We start from the raw sequence: 21,735 nt of genomic DNA, 5'->3' as shown, positions 1-21,735 counted from the left end.
AGCAACAAATGGTGGAGAGGTTGTGGGGAGGGCAAAGGGACACTCCTGCACTGTTGGTGGGCATGTCAGTTGGTCCAACATCTGTGGAGAGAAGTCTGGAGAACTCTCAGAAGGCTAGAAACGTACCTACCCTATGATCCTGCAATTCCTATCCTGGGGATATATCCTGAAGAACTTAGCACACCCATCCAAAAAGATTTGTGTATGCCCATGTTCATAGTAGCACAGTTTGTAATAGTCCAAACCTGGAAGCAACCCAGGTGTCCAACAACAGATGATTGTCTGAGCAATTTGTGGTATATAAACACAATGGAACACTACTCAGCTATTAAGAATAGTGATTTCACCATTTTCAGCCCATCTTGGATGGAGCTTGAAGAAATCATGTTAAGTGAAATAAATCAGAAACAGAAGGATGAATATGGGATGATCTTATTCACAGGCTGAAGGTGAAAAACAAGATCAGAAGAGAGAACACTAAGCAGAATCTAGATTGGAGTTGGCATACTGCAACAAAGTAAAAGACTCTCAGGTGGAGGGTGGGGGGAAGAGCAGGACCTGAAAAAGGATGACAAAGGACCTAGTGGGCATTGTATTTTTATGTGGAAAACTGAGAAATGTTATGCATGTACAAAGTATTGTATTTTTTGGCTACTGTAAAACGTGAATCCCCCAATAAGTGAAACCCCCCCAAAGTAACATGAGCTACCTAAACAACCATGTTAAAATAAAGTTCATGAAACAAAAAAATTATTTTAATGATAATACTCTTGAAATGACATGTCTGTAGAGATTAGCTCAATAAAGTTGCCACAATAAAATTTGTTTCTATAGGAAAATTTAGCACAGAAAGGTTCACTTGACTAGCAAATGAAGTTGCAAACTTCACTAGGTATATTTGATTGTACTCTGCTTTGGTTTGTTACAGGGAGTGGGATGAGAAAAAAGTTTTTAGCTATAAACATTTACACATTTAATCAAAATTTACTAAAGAACAAAGCTACATTTTTAGGCAATCTTCAAAATCAGTCCTCTGTTCTGAGTTATCCAATAACTTGTAGAAAATCAGACTCCCTTATTAGCAAAATACATATTTATAAAACTTTTACAGTTGTGCTGTTCTAGTTACAAATAGCTTCTACTTTTCCAGGACATAATTTCACTTTGTTTAAGCAAGAATTCATTAAGTAAGCTATAAATAACCTTTAAATATTTAGCCATGAATAGAGGGTGGACTGGTATTGATGGCTTATTTTAGTACTAATACTGAATGCTTTTTAAAAGCTACATTTTAGCATGCATCAAGCTAATGATTAACATTTGCGGTGTAATTTCACATTGTTAGAATAAATTTCTCTTTATTTTAAGGGGCTTTTGCTAAAAGTAAATATGTTATTTCAATTATTTACTAGTAGGAAAGCAGGCCTTAGGGAATGAAAATGTTGAGAAGATTAAAACATAAAATTTCCTATTTAAAAAAACTGTTTCTTAGCATCTATAAAACCATTTCTTCTCTCCTTAAAATATATAATTCCAGTTAAAACTGCACACAACAGAGAAGAATGAATGCCTATAGAATTATGTAATTGTAGGATCCATTGTGTAACGCAAGTAGCATGTATTAATCAAAACTGAATCATAAAGTTCACAACATTTTAGAGACCAAGTTTCATAAAATATTTACTTGAAAAAAAAAAAAAAGTTTTACAAAATACTGTTCTTCCAGTCAAAGAAACTTTCCCATAGGGTACATGGAGTTTTCAGCCTTAGAGACTACAAAATGACAGCCAAAGGGGAGAGGATTTCTAAATAGCTACTTAGCTGCAAAACCTACAAGGAGTAGATTTTTTAAAGTGCCTTTAGAATGTTAAAGCAAGTAACTGTTGAATTCATTTGAAATTTTAAGATTCTTTAAAATGGTCCATATGGTATGCACACCACCACAGCTGGCACAAAACTGCCTGTATTTAGTTCAAAACACAAAAACAATGCATACAAACAGTATTCTTTGAAATATAATTCAAAGTGTTGTCATTGCATCATAAGGCAAACTTACATGAGAGTGCTGACAATATCAGTGAATGAACAAAACAAGTTGAATATCAAAGTATTCAAACATTAGCATTGATTTTTTTTTTTTAACATTGCTGATGAGAGTAAAAGAACTTGCTGCCATATTACCTCAGGATGCTTTATTTCACACTATATATATATAACATATTTTGCTCTATATATTTTATTAAATGTAAAACTGGGTTTTAGGGTATAAAGTCCTATTTCCTAAGCAGGGCCTAGTTTTTCTGCTGTAATCTGGTAGCTTTGAACTTTGAAACTCTTTTAGTATTTTCTTCTGATACTTCTGACAGAACTTCTTTTCGTTCTGGGATGGTGGGCAATACAGGATGAGCCATGGCTGGATGTGGTGTTAAGGAGGATGATAAAAATTCTTTTTCTATCACAGTTCCAGAAAAGGCCTAGAAGACACAAGTCAGATTATGATAACAAAAGTCAAATTATCTTACTTAACCTTGTGTTTATGGCAATCAGACATTTCTTTTCATTAAATTTAAATTCCTGAGATTTCTGGAGAAACAAAATTAGAATATCAAAATACAAAGTGTAGAAAAATGATGTATCTTCAAAATATATTTTACTACACTAGCAAGTATAAACATATTTTTACAGGACACATTAAAAAAAGAAAAAAGAAAAATGCATGTTTTATATCTGGCACTAAACAAAGATAGGCTAATAAAAGATCTTCAACTTTCATATATTCTATTTATGTCTATACTATACAGTAAAAAATAATGGATCAAAAAAATTTTAAACTATCACAGAGTGTCAAGATCATCTAGTGAGTAAGCTATCCTATGGGAGCTATGCTGCCTGCTAGTCAATACTAGTTTCAGTGATAGTAATATATCATAGATGTATTCACATTTGCAACTATTTGGATATTTTGTTGAATTTTCCCTCAACTTTCTTAAAAATATCAGTGGAAACTTCTGCTAAAATTAACTCAGAAAGGAAATAAAATGTTCCACAGAAAAATGATTAACTTCAACTTAAGTTTGCTGGATTTTAGTCTATATGTGTAATTGGAAGAAAAGTGTTATGTACAAAATATTGCAAATATAACCAAAGATATATCTTTATATGTAGGTGTGTTGTTCCCCAACCCATCTGAAAGCAGAGCATTCACTCATCTAGAAAACATTTTTAGTATTCCCAGATCTAAAATGATAATTTACCAAATAATACATGAAACCTAATAGTACTTATATATAATAAAAAGCAAAAATTATGTAACTGGGCCAGGGAGTTAGCTCAATCTCTTAGACCTGTATGCCTCAAGGCCCCCAAAGCCGCAAGTTCAATCCCCAATTACCATCATTTACACTTTTTTCTTTAACGTAACCAGGGCATTTAGATAAGTATGATTTGCTACTTGAATTACTGTTAAATGGTTATAGTCTGCTCTAGTGTAAAGTTATCCCTAACAAGATGCTAAATAATTTACAAAACAAAACTGATATATTCTAAGATACTGCTGAAAGCCCATTTCACAAAAACAAGAATAAGTCTTACAAAACAAAAAATTAACAACTGAGCCATTTTATTATTAACACCTGCACTGTGTTTCCCATTGACTGTTAGAATTATTTTACAGTAAAGGACCTAAAAAAATTATCAATAAAGTACAAGATTAGAATTAATTAGGTTCTATGACTTTTAAGATTAACTATATGTAGAAATTTACAGTTACAGTTAAACAATGTCACTATCCAGTTGAGTGACTTAAATAATTACATAAAATAACTTAAAGGCTATTTAAAAAAACCATATAACTTATAGATACTACCTAGGAGATACTGCTCTACTTCCTAAAAATAACCAACTTTTTAATCCCCCCAAAAAAGCGATTTAATAATTATATACCTCTCCAAGGAGAAACTACCATCAACCTTACAGAAAGTAAAATTTGTCAGATACTAAAAGAAATATAGCTAATGAGCATAAACACACCTCAGGTGACCCTGATAAGGGCAAGGGTTTCTTTTGATGATTTTGTTGTTCTTCCAAAATGCTTTCACTGGTGTCACTACAAGAGGCCTCTTCACAGCTAATGCTCCTCAGAACTACCCGTTTATCATCAAAGTCTGCAGCACTGCTTTCACTGGTATCACTGCAAACGCTGTTCTCTCTGCTGCGAGACTTCAGAATTGACTTACGAGGAACGTACTCTCCATTCACAAGATCAACAAAAACTCTGTAGTAGCCAGAAATACATCATATATATGTGTGTGTGTATGTATATGTATATACACATACATACACACACACACACACACACACACATATGTATATACATACACAGAGAGACAGACAATTTAGGTAACTCATACAAATGAAGATGAAATTACAACTAATAAAAATCTTGTAGAAACTAATCTGCAATGTTTAATTCAAATATATCTAAAGTTTTAAAAACCACAATAATTTTGAAATATTAAAGAATGCATTTTTAAAGTTAATTTGGAAAATATCTTTTGGCTTAATAAATAAAGCACTTTTTTTTAAATACAGCACTTTTAACTTAAAATATATTCCTAGTGACAACAGTCTGATTTGACAAAAATCTACATAGTAAGTTAGAACAACTTAGGAAACATTTATCAAGTATCTCTATTTTACAAGGATCGTGAAAACAACAGGTATTTTCAAATGATAGTTTTTTTGTGTTTGTTTTCTAAGTAAAGCTCAAAAAAAATTTTTTTTTTGACTAGTACACTTACCTTCTACTCAGAGCAAGGGTAACCTATATTTCAAAAGGAAAGGACTTCCTGGTCTATACACAAACCTTAATTTCTCAAGTTTACAGTTTTGTTTTATTTCAAACTAGAACAACTGGTATTGTTTAAAAAGCATTAACAAAAAGGGAGAAAAATACAATATTCCAGTTGCTTTGGATTAGGAAGCTGTAATGACTTGGCAGCTCTTACAAGACTTTTTAAAATACTAAGTTAACAATCGAGAATATCCTAATTCTTGGTAAAAGATTTTTGTGTTACATACAACCTTTCCTATTAATGCACAGTAGCGAGATGATAAAAAAAAAAAAAGAGGGAAAGGACTGAAAATTATAAAAAGAGCAAATTGCTCAGTTGTCCGAGAACAATGCTCACCTGTAAATGTCGGCAGGTGTCTTGATTGAAGGCAATTCCTGGGCAGAATGGCCACTGCCAGAACTATTTCTTCGTTTACGTTTGGCTTCTTCTTTCTTTTCACTGAATTTTAAAGTGGTATTTTTTCCAGTATTTATTCGGACCTTAAAATGTTATAGCAAAATATTATTGTCCTTTTGAGAAATTAAAATAAAGCCAAAATTAAAATAAACAAACTAGGTAAAAAATTATAGTAGAAGCACCTGTTCAAGAATTTCAAAACTTAAAAATGTGATGTGCATTATCAGTCAAGGTAAAAAAAAAAATCTCTTTATCTTTAATTAAATTTTACCTTCTTTAATAACCAACTCTCGTCTTCAGTGACTTTACTATTATACAGAAAGCAAAATACATTTAAACTATCTACTAGATTTATTTCAAATTTTCATATTACTCTATCACTTTGATAAAGTTATGGCTTAAATCATGCAGTTCAAAATAAACAGCACAATTAAGCAAAAGGCTTATCTATTAAGAATATAAATTATGAGCCATAAAAGCAATATTATATTATCTGGCACTTTAGAATTTTTTTTAAATAACTAATTTTTAGAAGCCAAAGTAATGCAAAATAAAATGCGATCTCAATTAGGATTACATACTAATTCTTCTAGACATTGACACTTCACTTTCTAAATTAGTGACAGCTTTTCGCCAGTCCTTTAAATATTATTCTTCCTGCTTTATTTAAATGAATATGTAAGAAAAATTTAACTTTAAGAAAATTATCACATAACAAATTTTTCTTGTTAAACACTTTTTCCAAGGAATTAATAAGATGCTTCTTTTTTAATCTGAAGTATTAAGCTTTTAAAAATACGTCGCTTGCCTTAGAGCAAGTGTGACTTAAGAAACAGAATTTGTTTTAAGTTAGTTTTCTTAAATAATAATAGACACTTGGAACCAGTATTACAGAATGAACTCTGATAAAGACATTTCATTCAAGGATACCTTGTGGTCAAAAAAAAAGTCCTAAACTGAGACAAGAGTCTCTATTTTATTCCAATTTTCACAGAGAAAGACTTTTTTTTTTTTTTTGCCTCCAGGCTTATCTCTGGGGATTGGTGCCTGTACTACAAATCCACTGTTCCTGATGGGCATTTTCCATTGTTGTTGTCATTGTTGCTGCAGCTATTATTGTTGGATAGGACAGAGAGAGGAGGGGAAGACAGAGAGGGGGAGATAGACACCTGCACACCTGCTTCACCACTTGCAAAGTGACCACCCACCCATCCCCGCCCACTGCAGGTGGGGAGCCAGAGGCTCAAACTGATATCCTTGCTGGCTATCCTTTGCTTTGTACTAAGTGTGCTTAACTCAGGGCACTACCGCCCAGCCCCCGAGAAAGACAAATTTAAAGATGAGTTCCCAGTGGATCCTTATAAGCAGACAGAGGACAAGGGAATGAGTGGATTTAAGGTAGCTTGTTATTCCTTCAACTATATGCAACCTGCTCTCATCTATTTTAAATACTAGAATTCTACAATGAGTATGGAGAAAACAAAAAGCCTTTTGATACTAAAGAGCTTGAAAACCTTTCATTAGAAGATATCTTGGTAAGCCCTCAGTTCTAACATACCAAAATTCTAAAGTCATGATTATCCACAGATGTTTATATTTACTGTGTCAAAAAAGGGACTAATTCTTACTTCCTCCTAAAATTTTCCTTTGTGCTCATGATGCTTCTATTCATTTTATTCCCACATACAAAACAACAACCTGGTATAATTAAAAATTTAATGAATGCAGTCACTTTCAAGATACTAAATATACCAAGATGCCTACAATACAATTAAGTCTAGAATTCTTAAGAAAACTCTCTAAATGAAGGACAGGTGGAGTTATAGTACTTTCTACTCAAACCTAATCCCTTTCCAGATCCCAACCAATTCAAATTCTACTGGGGTTTCAGAGAACAATGAATACCAGCTATATTTTACCTTTTACATTTTAGATAAAATGGTTAAAACAAGAAGCAAAAACTGGCTTTCTTGGATGGCAAAATCAAGAATGTCATAGGTGTTTAATGCTCAAATTCTATGCAAAATTAATAAAAAAAAAAAGTATACACACCCTCTTAGGTTCAACAGTATGAGAAAAATATATTGTTGGAATAGAGTTATCTTCAATTCCTAGAGCATCATGATCACTTTCACTATTATTATCATCATCATCATCTTCTTCTTCCTCTTCATTACTATAAGAATTTGCACCATTGATTGAACAGTTCAACTGACTATTCATATGACCATTAAACATTTCTGAATTTGTAACATTGTTATAACAACTGCTAGAAAAAACAGAGTCTGTTATTTGATGCATCCTGTTCACATTTATGTTCTGATCTTCCTTTTCCTCTTCAGAAGAGGTTGCATCTTCTCCATTTGCAATCACAGTATCAGTTTTACTAGAAAAGAGAGAAAAATTTAGTAAGATCAAATACACACTGGAATTTTATAAATTCTAACTTTAAATTCATTTTATTTACTAAAAAAATAAGATTCTGAATAGGATTAATAATTCTAAACTCATAAAAATGTTTTGAAATAAATTATCAAAAGGGTGGAAGTAGATAGCATAATGATTATACAAAGAGACTCTCTTGATTGAGGCTCCAAAGTCCCACGTTCAACTCCCTCCACCCCCCACCCACCACCACCACCACAAGCCACAGGTGAGCAGTGCTCTGGTTAAATAAATAGTAAAAATAAAAAGTAAATTAACAAAAAAAAATGCATTAGTTTCTGTTAATTCAGTGTATTACTATAATTCAAAATATAAGTAGAATATATAATAGATATTTCTCAGTCTTTTTAGAAGAATAGTTGCTATCTAGTCTAAATAAAATGTAAGCAATACAATCAGGAATTTGTAAGAACTCCATATAGAATGTGGATTTTCAGCAATATCCTCACTACAGTATAAAAATATCTCATTTTAGAGGGGACTGGGTGGTGGCACCTCTGGGTTGAACACACATGTGCCAAGGACCCAGGTTCAAGCCCCTGGTCTCCCCTGCAGGGGGAAAGCTTCACAAGTGGTGAAGCAGGACTGCAGGTCTCTCTGTCTCTCTCACTCTCTATCATCCTCTTCCCTCTTGATTTCTGACTGTCTCTATCAAGAACATCTCATTTTAAATGGTATATAAAACACCTGTAGAGGATGACAGAGGACCTAGTGGGGGTTGTATTGTTATGTGAAAACTGAGAAATATTATGCATGTAAAAACTATTGTATTTACTATCAAATGTAAACCATTAATCCCCAATAAAGGAAAAATAAAAAGTAAATAAAACACCTGTAGATATTATAAATCAACTATCTATTTTACGTAGAACTATTACTTCATCGTGTAAAATATGGCTAAAATCTTCTAGTAAATATTGATTTCAGCATTTCTGTATACATACATGTATATGCATGGACACACATCTATAAAGGAGAACATTCTATATACTAACATTATAGAAAGTATAATAAGTCCATATTTTGTTAGTAATGGTTAAATGACTATTAAGAAAATGTGTGCAGAAACAAATTCTCTTGAAAAGATAATGTATCACTACATACGTATTAAGTTCACCCAGCAATTCTTCTTGTCTCTCTAGTTCTTCAAGTCGTTCCCAGAGTTCCCTGTCAGCAAGCAAATCCTTGGATTTCATACCATTTGCAAAGTCTGCTTCAAAGATATCTGAAGTTTTTGGTTTGGAGTGAGGTTTATGAGCAATTCGATGCTTTGCTGGAAGGAAGGAAGGAAGGAAGGAAGGAAGGAAGGAAGGAAGGAAGGGAGGGAGGGAGGGAGGGAGGGAGGGAGGGAGGGAGGGAGGGAGGGAGGGAGGAGGGGGGAGGGAGGGAATACAGACGTAATTTAATAACATCAGTTTTTTTTTTTTCCTCAAGGCAAGTAAGATGATGACACAGAAGTGCATGATTTTTCAACCAAACAGAAAAACACCATTTATGGGGACAACAAAGTCGTGCATATGGATAGTGTGTTACTTTCTCATGTGTACATGCCAGGCACCTCTTGTTGGAGATAGCTTCAGTGCTATGGTCTCATCCTCCTTCTGTCTCTATCTCTCTATCTCTTTGTCTCTGTCTCTTAAAAAAAATTTTCCTGGAGCAGTGATGCCCTAGCAATTTAAAAAGATATTCTCTCCCCCTACCACCTCTTCAAATATGGCTGTCTTCTAGAATTTTGCTACTCAAAATGTGGTCCATGTAGTATTGGGCTACCAGGAGAATATTTCAAAAATCTAGATCTCCCCTGAAAAACTAAATCAATACTGAGAAAGAAAAGAAAGAACGGAAGAAAGAAACAACGGAAGGAAGGAAGGGAGGAAGGGAAGGAGGGAGGGAGGGAAGGGAGGAAGGCAGGGGAAGGATGGGAGGGAGGGAAAGAAAGAAAAGAAAGGAATTATGGAAGGACGGACAATGGAAGGTGCTGGGAAATTGTGCCAATGCAGTCACATCTGCCATGTTGTCCCCTCAGGCTACTGCTAGTTCCCGCGAGAGTTGGGACATTCTCGTTGGGACATTCTCGGAGTGCCTGTTCAGCCATGTTGTGCCCTCAGGGCATTGTCTATATCCCCTCGATATTTGGAGTGCTTTGGTTACTCCTCCCCCTCCCATTCTCACAAGAGTTATTATCCTATCCTGGAGTGCTATAGTTACTCCTCCCCCTTCCGATTCTCACGAAAGCTACTCCTATAAAAGCCCTTCTTCTTCTGCACCTCGCTCTCTTGCCAGCGCTTCACTCTGGTGTTCAGATGCAGGAAAGGTTACTGCGTGAGGCGGCCATTTTCACTACCTCCACGTGGCCCAACCTGCTTCTCTAGCACCCAACTCTGAGGTGCCAGCGCAAATAAAGATTTGTGTTTCCTCTTCGCTCCGGACCCCCTCTCTCTCTTCTCTGTGGTCTGTGCACAACAACATCTGGCGCCCGACGTGTCCCGCACTCACGACTGGCCTGAGGTCCAGAAAAGCCGCCCAGACACAGGTAAGTGGCAGCCACCTGACTCTGTAGCCTTGCGTTTCCCCTCACCATGGGATTTTTTCGTTTTATGAGGAGGTGTCCCAGACATTATTTCCTTCTCTCCCGGGACAGGTTCTCGCTCTCAGAGACACTTTAATTTTCGCTGCACCATGGGTTCTCATAGCTATAATTGCCACTTACAAGATATGTACAACGTGGTCTGCCATGAGGATAAGCGACCTTGAGGCTGAGATACGAGAGTTAAAGCACATGTGCTTAAGACTTAGACACCCTAAGCGATCAGCGGCTAGACTCAAAAATTCCGTTCCCACAAACACGTAAACGTGTTCGGAAGCTCCTCCTCTGACCATGCCCCCTGCTGCCCCGGGTTCAGCTTCTCCTGAGGCTTCTACTTCTCTGGCCCCACTCCCTGCTGCCCCTGGTTCAGCTTCTCCTGTTGCTTCAGCTTCTCCTGTTGCTTCCGCTTCTCTGGCCCCGCCCCCTGCTTCCTCTGAGGCTTCCTGTTCTCTGACCCCACCCCCTGCTGATATGTCATCATTAAGAGACCTTGTGGCTAAAATACAAGAGTTAAAGGATATTTTTTCAGCATTTAGGGACCTTAAACCATTTGCAGTCCACCCCAAGAGCTCCATCCCCGTAGATAAGTGTTCAGTTTCCCCTGCCACTACAGCACCTTCCACTTCCGTAGATCTCTCCCCAGTGTCATCGAACCAAATCCACACCTTCCCAGTAAATGTTGCCCCAAGTAGACAAAATCCTCAGGTGTGGCATCCATACTCCTCCACAGAGCTCAGGGAACTCAGACAAGCCATGAAGGAGGACAATATTCATGCTCCATGGACCAAGTCCATTTTAAGGAGTTTTTACCAGCACCTTAACACCCCCCAGGACTGGAAAGACCTAGTTTGTGCTGCACTCCCAGACCCCCTCTACCTACAGTGGACAGCATACTTCCGTGATGAATGCTCTAGAAAATCTCAGGAAAATAGTAACAAACAGCATGGAATTTTGATGCATTGGTTGGAGCAGGAGAGTTTGAATCTGGAACTCAGCAGGCAGAAGCCAAGTTTCCAACTGCTTATTTTGAACAGGTGCGCATCTGCGCAACACAAGCATGGGAAAAATTAACCCCAACCACAGTAGAGGCCTCAGTCCCTATTAACTCTCTTCGCCAAAACACTGATAAAACCTTAGCAAATTTCATCTCAAGGGTGAGGCAAACCTTAAGAGAGAAAGGTTTAGAATCCTGAAATCCTCTCTCCTCCTGCGTTCTATTGTCTGGGATGGCATGATACCACAATTCCGTCAGGCATGCCTTAGTCTTAAACACCTACACCCAGATAATTGGATTTTAGCGACACAGGAACTTACATGAGGCAATTATGGGGCACCTGCTACGAGACAGGTTTATGCAGTTACCCCATGTAATCAAAATGGGGCCTGCTTTCAGTGTGGTCTCCAAGGGCATTGGCGTAACCAATGTCCAGATAAGCTGCGACCACGCCTCCAGTTAGAGCTACCACGCCTCCAGTCAGGGCAATCCCGCCACCAGTCAGGGCAATCCCGTCTCCAGTCAGGGCAACCCTGCCTCCAATCAGGACAACCCTGCCTTCAGTCAGGGAGTCAGAAGTCACCTACGGTCTGTCCAAGATGTCGTAAAGGGTTTCACTGGAAGAGAGATTGTTGGTCAAATTTTCACAAAGATGGCACGCCCCTGAATGGTACAAATTCAGGGCCTGAGATTTTGTGGACCACTCCTGTTTTAGAACGAGGTCACCCTTCTATGACAGTAAGGATTGGCAATATTCCTTTTAAATGTTTGATTGACACGGGAGCAGAAAAGACGATTTTAAGGCAAGCAGAGGTTCCCTAAGATTGGGAACTCCTCCCTGGTCCCAGTATACATGGAATAGGAGGGGTGACCCCATCATTTCACACGAGATTCGCTCGTGTGGGAAGACCCGGAAGGTTCTACCAGATACTTCCGCCCTTTGGTAGCTAATATTAGCACCAACCTACTGGGCAGGGATCTTCTAGAATGTCTTGATGTTAGGATATTCACAGATGCCTCTGCAGAGCGTAACACCCGCTCCCGCGAGACCAGATCTAATCAGCACCCCCAATACTACATGCCACTGATCGTAGCCAAACAACCTGCTTAAGCTGGCTTTCTAATGAGCCTGTCTGGGTGGAACACTGGCCTTTACCTAGGAATAAACTAGAAATTTTAAAAGAGCTCACAGTTGTCCTTGGGACACATTCGTAATTCTCGAAGCCCATGGAATACTCCTGTCTTTGTGATTAAAAAGCGCTCAGGAAAATGGCGCCTCCTCCAAGATCTCCATGCAGTTAATAAAACCATGCAGGTCTGGGGCTCCCCCCAAAGGGGTTTGCCTCTTGCTTCTGCAATTCCCACAGGAATTCCAATCATAGCTATTGATATACAAGATTGTTTTTTCTCTATTCCCTTGCATCTGCAAGATTATAAACGTTTTGCCTTCTCTGTTCCTTCTATTAATAATGCCAGCCCTGCCGATAGATTTGAATGGGTGGTGCTGCCCGAGGGCATGGCCAATAGTCCTACAATTTGTAAAGAAGCTATTAAATCTGCCCTTTTTCCATATATCCATAAGGGCCTTAATGTTTTTCATTACATGGATGACGTATTAATATGGGGAAAGTCAGATATAGATCTCTATGCCTTACGTGATTTTCTCATTCCTGCATTAAAGAAAAGCGGCCTTAATGTGGCTCCTGAGAAGATACAGCTAATTCCTCCAATATCTTTTTTAGGTTCAGAGATTTCTTTAACGCAAATTCGTCCCTTAAAACCTTTTAATGTCACCTTTCCTTCTAACTCTTGCTTCTTTACAAAGTTTTCTAGGAAATTTAAATTGGCTTAGGCAGTATCTTTATCTGCCTACAAGCTGCCACCAACCACTGTTTGACCTGTTGAAAGGAAACAAACAGCCCTCCTCAAAATGTAAGTTAACTCCCAAGGCCTCCTCGGCACTGGAAAGGGTTAACCAGGACATGCACCTTGTTCGATTCTCCCCCTGCTCTCCGGTAAACCTTCTAATCTTCAACTCTATCCCCACAGTAGTAGGGGCATTGTGGCAAGACCATGGGGTTCTTGAGTGGCTTCACATGCCAGTAGGAGGAGCTCCAAGACTCCTCACTGAGATAGACGCGTTAGCATTCATGGTTCACCAAGGGAGAAATAGGTCTGTGCAGGTCTTAGGGAAAGAACCGGATTTAATTATTCTGCCCTTTTCTCTCACAGATACAGAGTGGCTCATACGCCATCATTCCCACTTTTTTTCATGGGGTTTCCAGGACAAATAGATAACCATTTTCCTCCTAATAACTTTATAGCTTCTTTACCTCTTTTGCCTCTACTAGCACCTAAACTTTTCTCTCGAGATCCCATTCCTTCTGCTCCTACAGTCTTCACTGATGGTGGAAAAAAGGGAGCTGCTGCCCTCATATATTACCTGGACAAACAACCCTCTAAACCTCTTTTTACTGAGCTTCCTAAGAATTCCCCTCAGTACAAAGAACTTTATGCTGTTTTCCTTGCATTAAAAGCTGTACCAGAATCCTTCAACCTTTTTTCTGACAGTGTGTATACTGTTAACTTACTTCCATGGTTTGCTCGTTCTCATGTGAAAATTGATGACAACCCACTTTCCCCTCTCTTGATTCAAATCGCTTCTATGCTCTCTTCTCGAACCCAACCATTATATATTCAGCACCTTCATTCCCACAGCCCTCTTCCTGGTTCCCTGTCCGAAGGGAATGCTGCAGCTGACCACCTTGCCTCCACAGGAGATCTCCTAGTCTCTGATCCTCCTGATTTCCATTCTCTAACTCATTTTAATCTTAAAGGCCTTCGAGCTCGATTTCCTGATGTTCCTTTACCACAATTAAAACATATCCTAGCTACATGCTCTTCCTGTGCAAGTCTCATAAAAACACCTGCTATTCAGACTCTTGGTGTTAATCCCCAAGGCTTAAAAGCTAATGCTATTTGGCAAATTGATGTCACCCACATACCAAACTTTGGCAAACAAAAATATGTGTTTGTCTCAATTGATACCTTTTCTAAATTTACGTGGGCAACAGCTCAGACAGGAGAAAGCTCTAAAAAGCTTATAAGCCATATGCTCTCCTGTTTTGCTGTGATGGGCTTACCTCTAAAACTAAAAACTGACAATGGACCTGTGTTTACCAGCAAACAATTTAAAGATATTTGTTCCCTCTGGAACATTACTCATACCACAGGCATTCCCTATAATCCACAGAGACAAGGCATTGTCGAGAGGGCCCATCAAACCCTTAAGGCTCAATTAAATAAAGTAAAAGGGGGAACATATCCCCCCAATATCCAGCTAGCAAAAGCCTTAACTACATTAAATCTCTTTAATATTTACAATAATTCGGACCTACCTCCTATTATTCTTCACTGGCAAACACCATCTATCCTCCCATCCATTAAGGTCAAATGGAGAGACCCACTCGATAAAATTTGGAAAGGGCATGACCCTCTATTGACCACAGGAAGAGGTTTTACATGCATTTTCCCACAGAATTACTCTAAACCTGTCTGGGTTTCTGCCCACCCTGTCCGACAATACCCTCATGATGGCACTGTTATACCTGAAGAACAAGAAATACAAGAGGACTAGCCACAGGATACATCCCAGGATCCATAATATGACATGGCAGAACCTACAAAGTTGGCTCACAGAGCCCTCTCTCCTACCCCTTCCCTGAATGTCTTATGTTATGACTGGCCAGTTGTGTTTTGTGAGTGAGTGTGTTGAATGACCAAAAATTTTTGTATGACCCATCTGCTCAGAGTACTCTAAATGTTAAAACCATTGTCACTAACATGCGTTAACTCTCTAAGTAACCTGAGTCTGTTTATAGTCCAAAGTCAATTATAGTAAACCTCTAACTTGTTACAAGTTTTATTTTTTTTTCACAAGTAAGTGATTACAGCTATCAAGCCTTCATATGATATGAGGAATCATCTGTTCATATGGTAAGGTATTAAACTGTAAGAAGTTCCTCCATATCCAACCTATGTGAATTAACAACATTCACATATTCTTGTACACTTAACTGGTGTATCTTGTCTTGCCACCATAGGCCTGCCTTTGTCAGCCAACAATTTAAAGATGTTTCCCTTTATAACATCACCCATGCCACGGACATCCTTTACTACCCCCAAAGACAAATGGCTGTTCCCCTGGACATCACATCCACTGACTGCTTCCCTTAGACTTAAGATATGATCCCACCTCTTCATACCAATAGATACATTCCCCCTTCCTTACCTGTCTACCCTTAGTTGTGGGACCCTAGCTTGTTTTACTTCTTCTGCTCACAATAGGTCCTATAATTCTTTTTTTTTCAGCATTTTAATTTATTTATTAATGAGAAAGAGAGGAGGAAAGAGAAAGAACCAGATATCTTTCTGGTACATGTGCTGCCAGGGATCGAACTTGGGACCTCACGCTTGAGAGTCTAACGCCTGATCCACTGCGACACCTCCCAGACCACGGTCCTATAATTCTTAACAAGCTCATGGTCTTTTTGCGGCAATAGATTGATGCAATAAAGATGCAACCTATACAAACTCACTATCATAGGCTGGACATGTCAGAATATTGAGTTGCTGTGGAGGATTTGCCCCCCTCCATCAGAACGTCCACCATGTAGAGGGCTGGCTAGCCAATGACGGGTAAGAGGAAACTAGCGCTATCCAGTCAAGCTAAGACAGGGCACCCGGTACTACTGGGCAAAAATGACCAGGTGTTCCAATGACGGGTAAGACGGAAGGCTGATCCCCAACCTAAGACAGGCACAGTCCACCCTGCCACAAAACAAAGTCCGCCAAACATCAAAACATGATATAAGACAGGGGGGCATGTGGGGAGCCACACATGCCCTCAAGGTTGCTATTGGCATGACCATAGAGTTTATGTTAAAAGACAGTTCCTGGGAATCGGGCGGTGGCACAGCGGGTTTAGCGCAGGTGACACTAAGTGCAAGAACTGGCTTGAGGATCCCAGTTTGAGCCCCCGGCTCCTCAACTGCAGGGGAATCACTTCACGGGCGATGAAGCAGGTCTACAGGTGTCTTTCTCTCCCCCTGTCTTCCCCTCCTCTCTCCATTTCTCTCTGTTCTATCCAACAACCACAATATCAGCAATAACAACAATATAATTACAACAATAAAACTAGGGCAACAAAAGGCAAGATACCAAAAAAAAAAAAAAGAAAGAAAGAAAAAAAGGGATAAGATAGTTCCCGCTTCCCTACACCTTAGAGTCTTTGTTAAAAGATAAGTTCTTTTTCTCCATTAATAATGAATGAATAGGAAAGATACAACCCCCAATACTCACTCAGTTGGCTAAGGTACCAAACCTCTTTTTCTATAAAGCATTCAAATCATATGCCCTGCTAACCACGAGAAGCAGATTGTTTGTGTTTCTTCCACAGGAATCCCAGAAAAAACCATATAGACCCCTGCACACCCTGACATCACCCACTAGATGGCACGACTACAGTGGCACACCCCCCTGAAACCCTAGATGTCACCTGACACGATCTGAAGAACCTGATTCACAGACTCCAAGGACAGAACTTTTTTACTGTCTGTCTGCCTTTCCTGCTTCTGCTTTGCCTGTCACGTTTTGGCGATTCCAGCTCAAAATCTACAGAAAAGCGGAATTCCAGAGGCTGACCTTCCTCATGCAGTATTTCATCCCCTGCCATTTCTCCCCCTAGTCACCTACTTTGGACTGAGACTTCTATCAGACTTGCTGGTATACCCTTTGGACACTTTAGACAATTTTACAGCAGCTTCCTTCCCTTCACGTTGCTGGTTTTTCATAGACTGACCCTGACTAGTTCATAGACTTTACACACTGTTGCCCTGGGCATTAGATAAAAGGAAAGGGGGAGATGCTGGGAAATTGTGCCAATGCAGTCACATCTGCCATGTTGTCCCCTCAGGCTACTGCTAGTTCCCGCGAGAGTTGGGACATTCTCGTTGGGACATTCTCGTTGGGACATTCTCGGAGTGCCTGTTCAGCCATGTTGTGCCCTCAGGGCATTGTCTATATCCCCGCGATATTTGGAGTGTTTTGGTTACTCCTCCCCCTCCCATTCTCACAAGAGTTATTATCCTATCCTGGAGTGCTATGGTTACTCCTCCCCCTTCCGATTCTCACGAAAGCTACTCCTATAAAAGCCCTTCTTCTTCCGCACCTCGCTCTCTTGCCAGCGCTTCACTCCGGTGTTCAGATGCAGGAAAGGTTACTGCGTGAGGCGGCCATTTTCACTACCTCCACGTGGCCCAACCTGCCTCTCTAGCACCAAACTCTGAGGTGCCAGTGCAAATAAAGATTTGTGTTTCCTCTTCGCTCCAGACCCCCTCTCTCTCTTCTCCAAGGCCCGCGCACAACAAGAGGAAGGAGAGGAGATAAGAGAAGATGAGGAGTGGGAAGGAGAAGGAGAAGGGAGAGGGGTAAGGAGAGCAAGGACAGAAGGAAGGGTAGAAAGAGGGAGGGGAAGGGAGAGGAAAGGAGGGGAGAGGTAGGGAGACATAAATGGGGAGGGGAGAGGAGGGGAGGAGACGGGAGGGGAGGAGAGGGATGAAGGGAGGAGAGGAGAGGAGAGGGAAGAGGGGAGAGGGGAGAGGGGAGAGGAAAAAGAGAATAAGCTCCAGGGCCACACACTGGCACACCTGGTAGAGTGCACACATTACCATTCACAAGGACCTGGGTTCAAGGCCCTGGTCTCTTACTGCAGGGGAGAAAACTTTACAAGCAATGAAGCAGTGCTGCAAGTGTCTATATCTTCCCCTTCCCCCTTGACTTTCTGTCTCTATCCAGTAAATTAAGTAAAATATATTTTTTAAAGCCACAGAAGACATGCACACCACATTAGAGATTCTACAGCACTACTTCAAAGTCCCAAAAATGCTTACATAGGGCTTGAAGAAAGTATACTGGTTATTCAAATGTTTCTCATGCCTGAGACTGAAGTCCCAGTTTCAATACCTGGCACCACCATAAGTCAGAGCTGAGCAGTTCAGGGAAGCATATGCAGAAAGATTCACAAAGTATCCTAGATATGGTGTAAAATTCAACACATGAAATGACCAAATTCCAACATCATTCAAGAGAATTTAGCTGCTAACGTCTTACCAGATAAAAGTCTTACCACAGGAGCCAGGCTTTGGTACACCCAGTAGAGTGCACACATTGCCATTCACAAGAGCCCAGGGTTCAAGCCCCTTGTCCCCTACTACAGGGGGAAGCTTCACAAACAGTGAAGCAGCGCTGCAGGTAGCTTTCTCCCTTGAAACCTTTTTATCTCCCTCTTGCCTCTCAATTTCTCTGTCTGTCAAAATGAGAAAAGACAGAAGGGAAATGGAATAAAAGGCCTTCATGAGCAGTGTATTTATCCTTTAAAAACCTAGCAATAACCCCAGGAACAAACCTGGCAGCAGAAATAAATAAATGCCATACCACAGAATATTTCAAGTGTTATGGTACTACCAAACATCACTAACCTAAGAAAGCTCTATAGAAGTTAATCCCTGGAATGCTTTACTGGTTTTTGTTTGTTTGTTTGTTTGTTTTTAAACCAGAGCATTGGTTTTTTACTTCTGGTTTAGGGTGGTGCAGAGGACTGAACATGGGACTTTGAAGCCCCAGGCATTGAGAGTCTCTTTGCATAACCATTATGCTATATCTATCTCTCCCTACCTCTACTGTAATTTAATAAATGTTAAATTGGTTTTAAATTCCTGGTTTTAAATTGCTTTATCTTATTTGTAATTCTCATGTGAGGGCAGGAGATAGATAAAATCTGAACTCAAAAATTTATAAAGCAAAGTAAAGCTTTCAAGAAGGCAGTAAGTTTAGAAACCTATTAACATATATGGCACTAACAGATAATTTCTATCATATTCAAATTCAACACTATTTCCTATATTTGAAAATTACTTTTCTGCTGCTTTGCCATGTGTGCAATATGTTCAAGCCTAGCCCCCACTGCACTGAAGGAAGCTATGGTGCTTTGGTCTCTTTCACTCTCTTTCTGCCTGTCTAAAATAAATAAATAAATAAATAAATAATTTCAGAACCTATTCTTTGTAACTATTATTGATAAAAATTATTAACCAGTTCTATGTTTTAGACCTGTAAAACACACAAACTTTTGTTAGTTATAACCAAAGTCATAACTTGACTTTCTTCTCTTTAATTTTAAAATATATTTTCTTATTTCACCTTCTCTTTAATTTTAAAAAGTATTTTATTTCACCTTCCAAAGATATTTGCCATTAGTTGTGATGCTTCATTAACAGAGATAGTATAGGGAGTCGGGCTGTAGCGCAGCGGGTTAAGCGCAGGTGGAGCAAAGCACAAGAACCGGCATAAGGATCCCGGTTCGAACCCGGCTCCCCACCTGCAGGGGAGTCGCTTCACAAGCGGTGAAGCAGGTCTGCAGGTGTCTATCTTTCTCTCCTCCTCTCTGTCTTTCCCTCCTCTCTCCATTTCTCTCTGTCCTATCCAACAACGACAACAACAATAATAATAACTACAACAATAAAAAAACAACAAGGGCAACAAAAGGGAATAAATAAAATAAATATTTTTTTAAAAATCAGAAAAAAAAAACAGAGATAGTATAGGCAGGATATGGCTTCTAATATTATTCTATTTCAACCACCAAGTTCTCTTCATAATTATCTATAAAAAATATGAACATTAAAAAATCACAACAAATGGGGGCCAGGTGGTAGTGTGCACAGTTGAATGCTCAATCCTTCCATCCCCGCCTATAGGAGGGAGACTTCATAAGTAGTAGGTCTGCTGGTATCTCTCTTTCTGTCTCCCCTACCCCTTTCATTTTTTCTCATATACATATATGATTATCAGAAAATTCATGGAGTATTTTTCTATGAAAAAAAAAAAAAAAAGAAATATCATGAGGGGGCCAGGTGTGAAGGACCTGGATTCAAATTCCAGACCCCACCTGCGAAAGAAAAGCTTCAAGAGTGGTGAAGTGGGGCTTCAAGTGTCTTTCTTTCTCTGTCCCTCTCTATCTTCTCCCTTCCTTCTCATTTTCTCTCTGTCTCTATCCAATAAACAAGTACATAAATAAACTTATTTTAAAAAATAAAGCTACATCATGGCTTTTCTGACAATTCAATATTAAAAAAAACTCACAATAGATGTTAAAAGTAACAGTTTTATAAAGTAGCAAAGTATAAGCCATTTCTACAATGCTCTAAATATTTCATTACTATCACACTTAACAATAGCAAAGGAATCACTGCCTTTATAGAATTAATCCCAAACTTTTCTCTATCCTTAGTAATAGAAAGCAGTATGATGAACCTTTGACCTAGCACGTTATGATTGGGCCCTCCTCAATCGCTACTGAACAGGCCATGGCCGGTGCGCCGCTATGTTCCATCGCTGGGGAGCCAGAGATGACCTGAACTGCCCCTGCAGCTACAGACAGACTATGACCCACATAGTCAACGACTGCCACCTCTCCAGATTCAAAGGAGGTCTCGAAACTTTACATCAGGCTCAACCTGATGCTGTTGACTGGCTACGGAAGAAGGGCAAACGCTAGAAGAAGAAGAATGATGAACCTGGGGACAACCTAGAACACAATTAACTCTGATGTGCATAAGAGTACATTCATATTTCCTTCCAAAAATGGCATCTGAAACTAGCAAGTGATGCATTGTGGGTCAAAAGTTAAATATGGACCAGATCATGTAATGAATACATATCATTGAGCACTAGATGTTTGGATCACAGAACTTTGAACAAAGCCATATAATCTCACTATATACGTAAATCAGTCAGAAACCAGTTTTCATCAAAAAGTTGCTACCCATTTAATATTACATATACACATAAAAAAATTATAAATATTAATGGTAACAAAAAGTATGCATCATATGGATTTAAAAGTATCTCATAATGCCATACATTTCACCAAAGACACTCTGAAAATTAACAAATGAAAAGAAAATACAAATGGAAAATACTTAAATAATTTCATAAAACAATGTGATAGCTTACCTTTAAATTCAAAGTCACTTTTAATTTCTTCCCTTATATCAACAATATCACCTGCAGCCTAATGTTTTAAAGAGAAAGAGTACATTAACAATTTAAATCCTCAACATATCAAAAGTATTAGTATATGTCAATTATATCTAAAACAGGAATAAAATATTATTTAAAAATAGTTGAATATACATTAAACATATGTATATTCAACCATATAACTTAAGAAAGATATCTGAAAGGGTGAACATCATGCAATTTGATTCCTAGTTTAAAAGAAAAATGGAGGAACAACAACAAAAAAACTCACATCACTCATTTTCTGCAAATCTTCTGTAAATTCAACTCTGGATTCAAAATTTTTCATCACTTTTTTTAAATCATCTATTGTTTTCCTT

The 21,735-nt window shown here is 38.7% G+C and overlaps 1 protein-coding gene across 1 annotated transcript in view; it reads right to left on the bottom strand.

Annotated features, from left to right (window-relative positions):
• Positions 1 to 960: 960 nt before the first annotated feature.
• The window catches only part of URI1 (URI1 prefoldin like chaperone), a 70,358-nt gene continuing 49,583 nt past the window's right edge, over positions 961 to 21,735 (bottom strand). The window contains exons 5-11 of the mRNA XM_016195352.2: positions 21,648 to 21,735; positions 21,350 to 21,407; positions 8,799 to 8,967; positions 7,302 to 7,635; positions 5,190 to 5,332; positions 4,030 to 4,273; positions 961 to 2,474 (exon numbers count right to left, since the gene is read on the bottom strand). The exon at positions 21,648 to 21,735 is cut by the window's right edge and continues 4 nt beyond it. Coding sequence (XP_016050838.2) covers positions 2,292 to 2,474; positions 4,030 to 4,273; positions 5,190 to 5,332; positions 7,302 to 7,635; positions 8,799 to 8,967; positions 21,350 to 21,407; positions 21,648 to 21,735 — 1,219 coding nt within the window. The 3' untranslated portion in view covers positions 961 to 2,291. The remainder of the gene's footprint in view (positions 2,475 to 4,029; positions 4,274 to 5,189; positions 5,333 to 7,301; positions 7,636 to 8,798; positions 8,968 to 21,349; positions 21,408 to 21,647) is intronic.

The sequence above is a fragment of the Erinaceus europaeus genome, chromosome 2, assembly GCF_950295315.1.
Source record: "Erinaceus europaeus chromosome 2, mEriEur2.1, whole genome shotgun sequence".
In the NCBI taxonomy this organism is placed as follows: domain Eukaryota; kingdom Metazoa; phylum Chordata; class Mammalia; order Eulipotyphla; family Erinaceidae; genus Erinaceus; species Erinaceus europaeus.
This window is presented reverse-complemented; position numbering and strand designations above follow the sequence as displayed.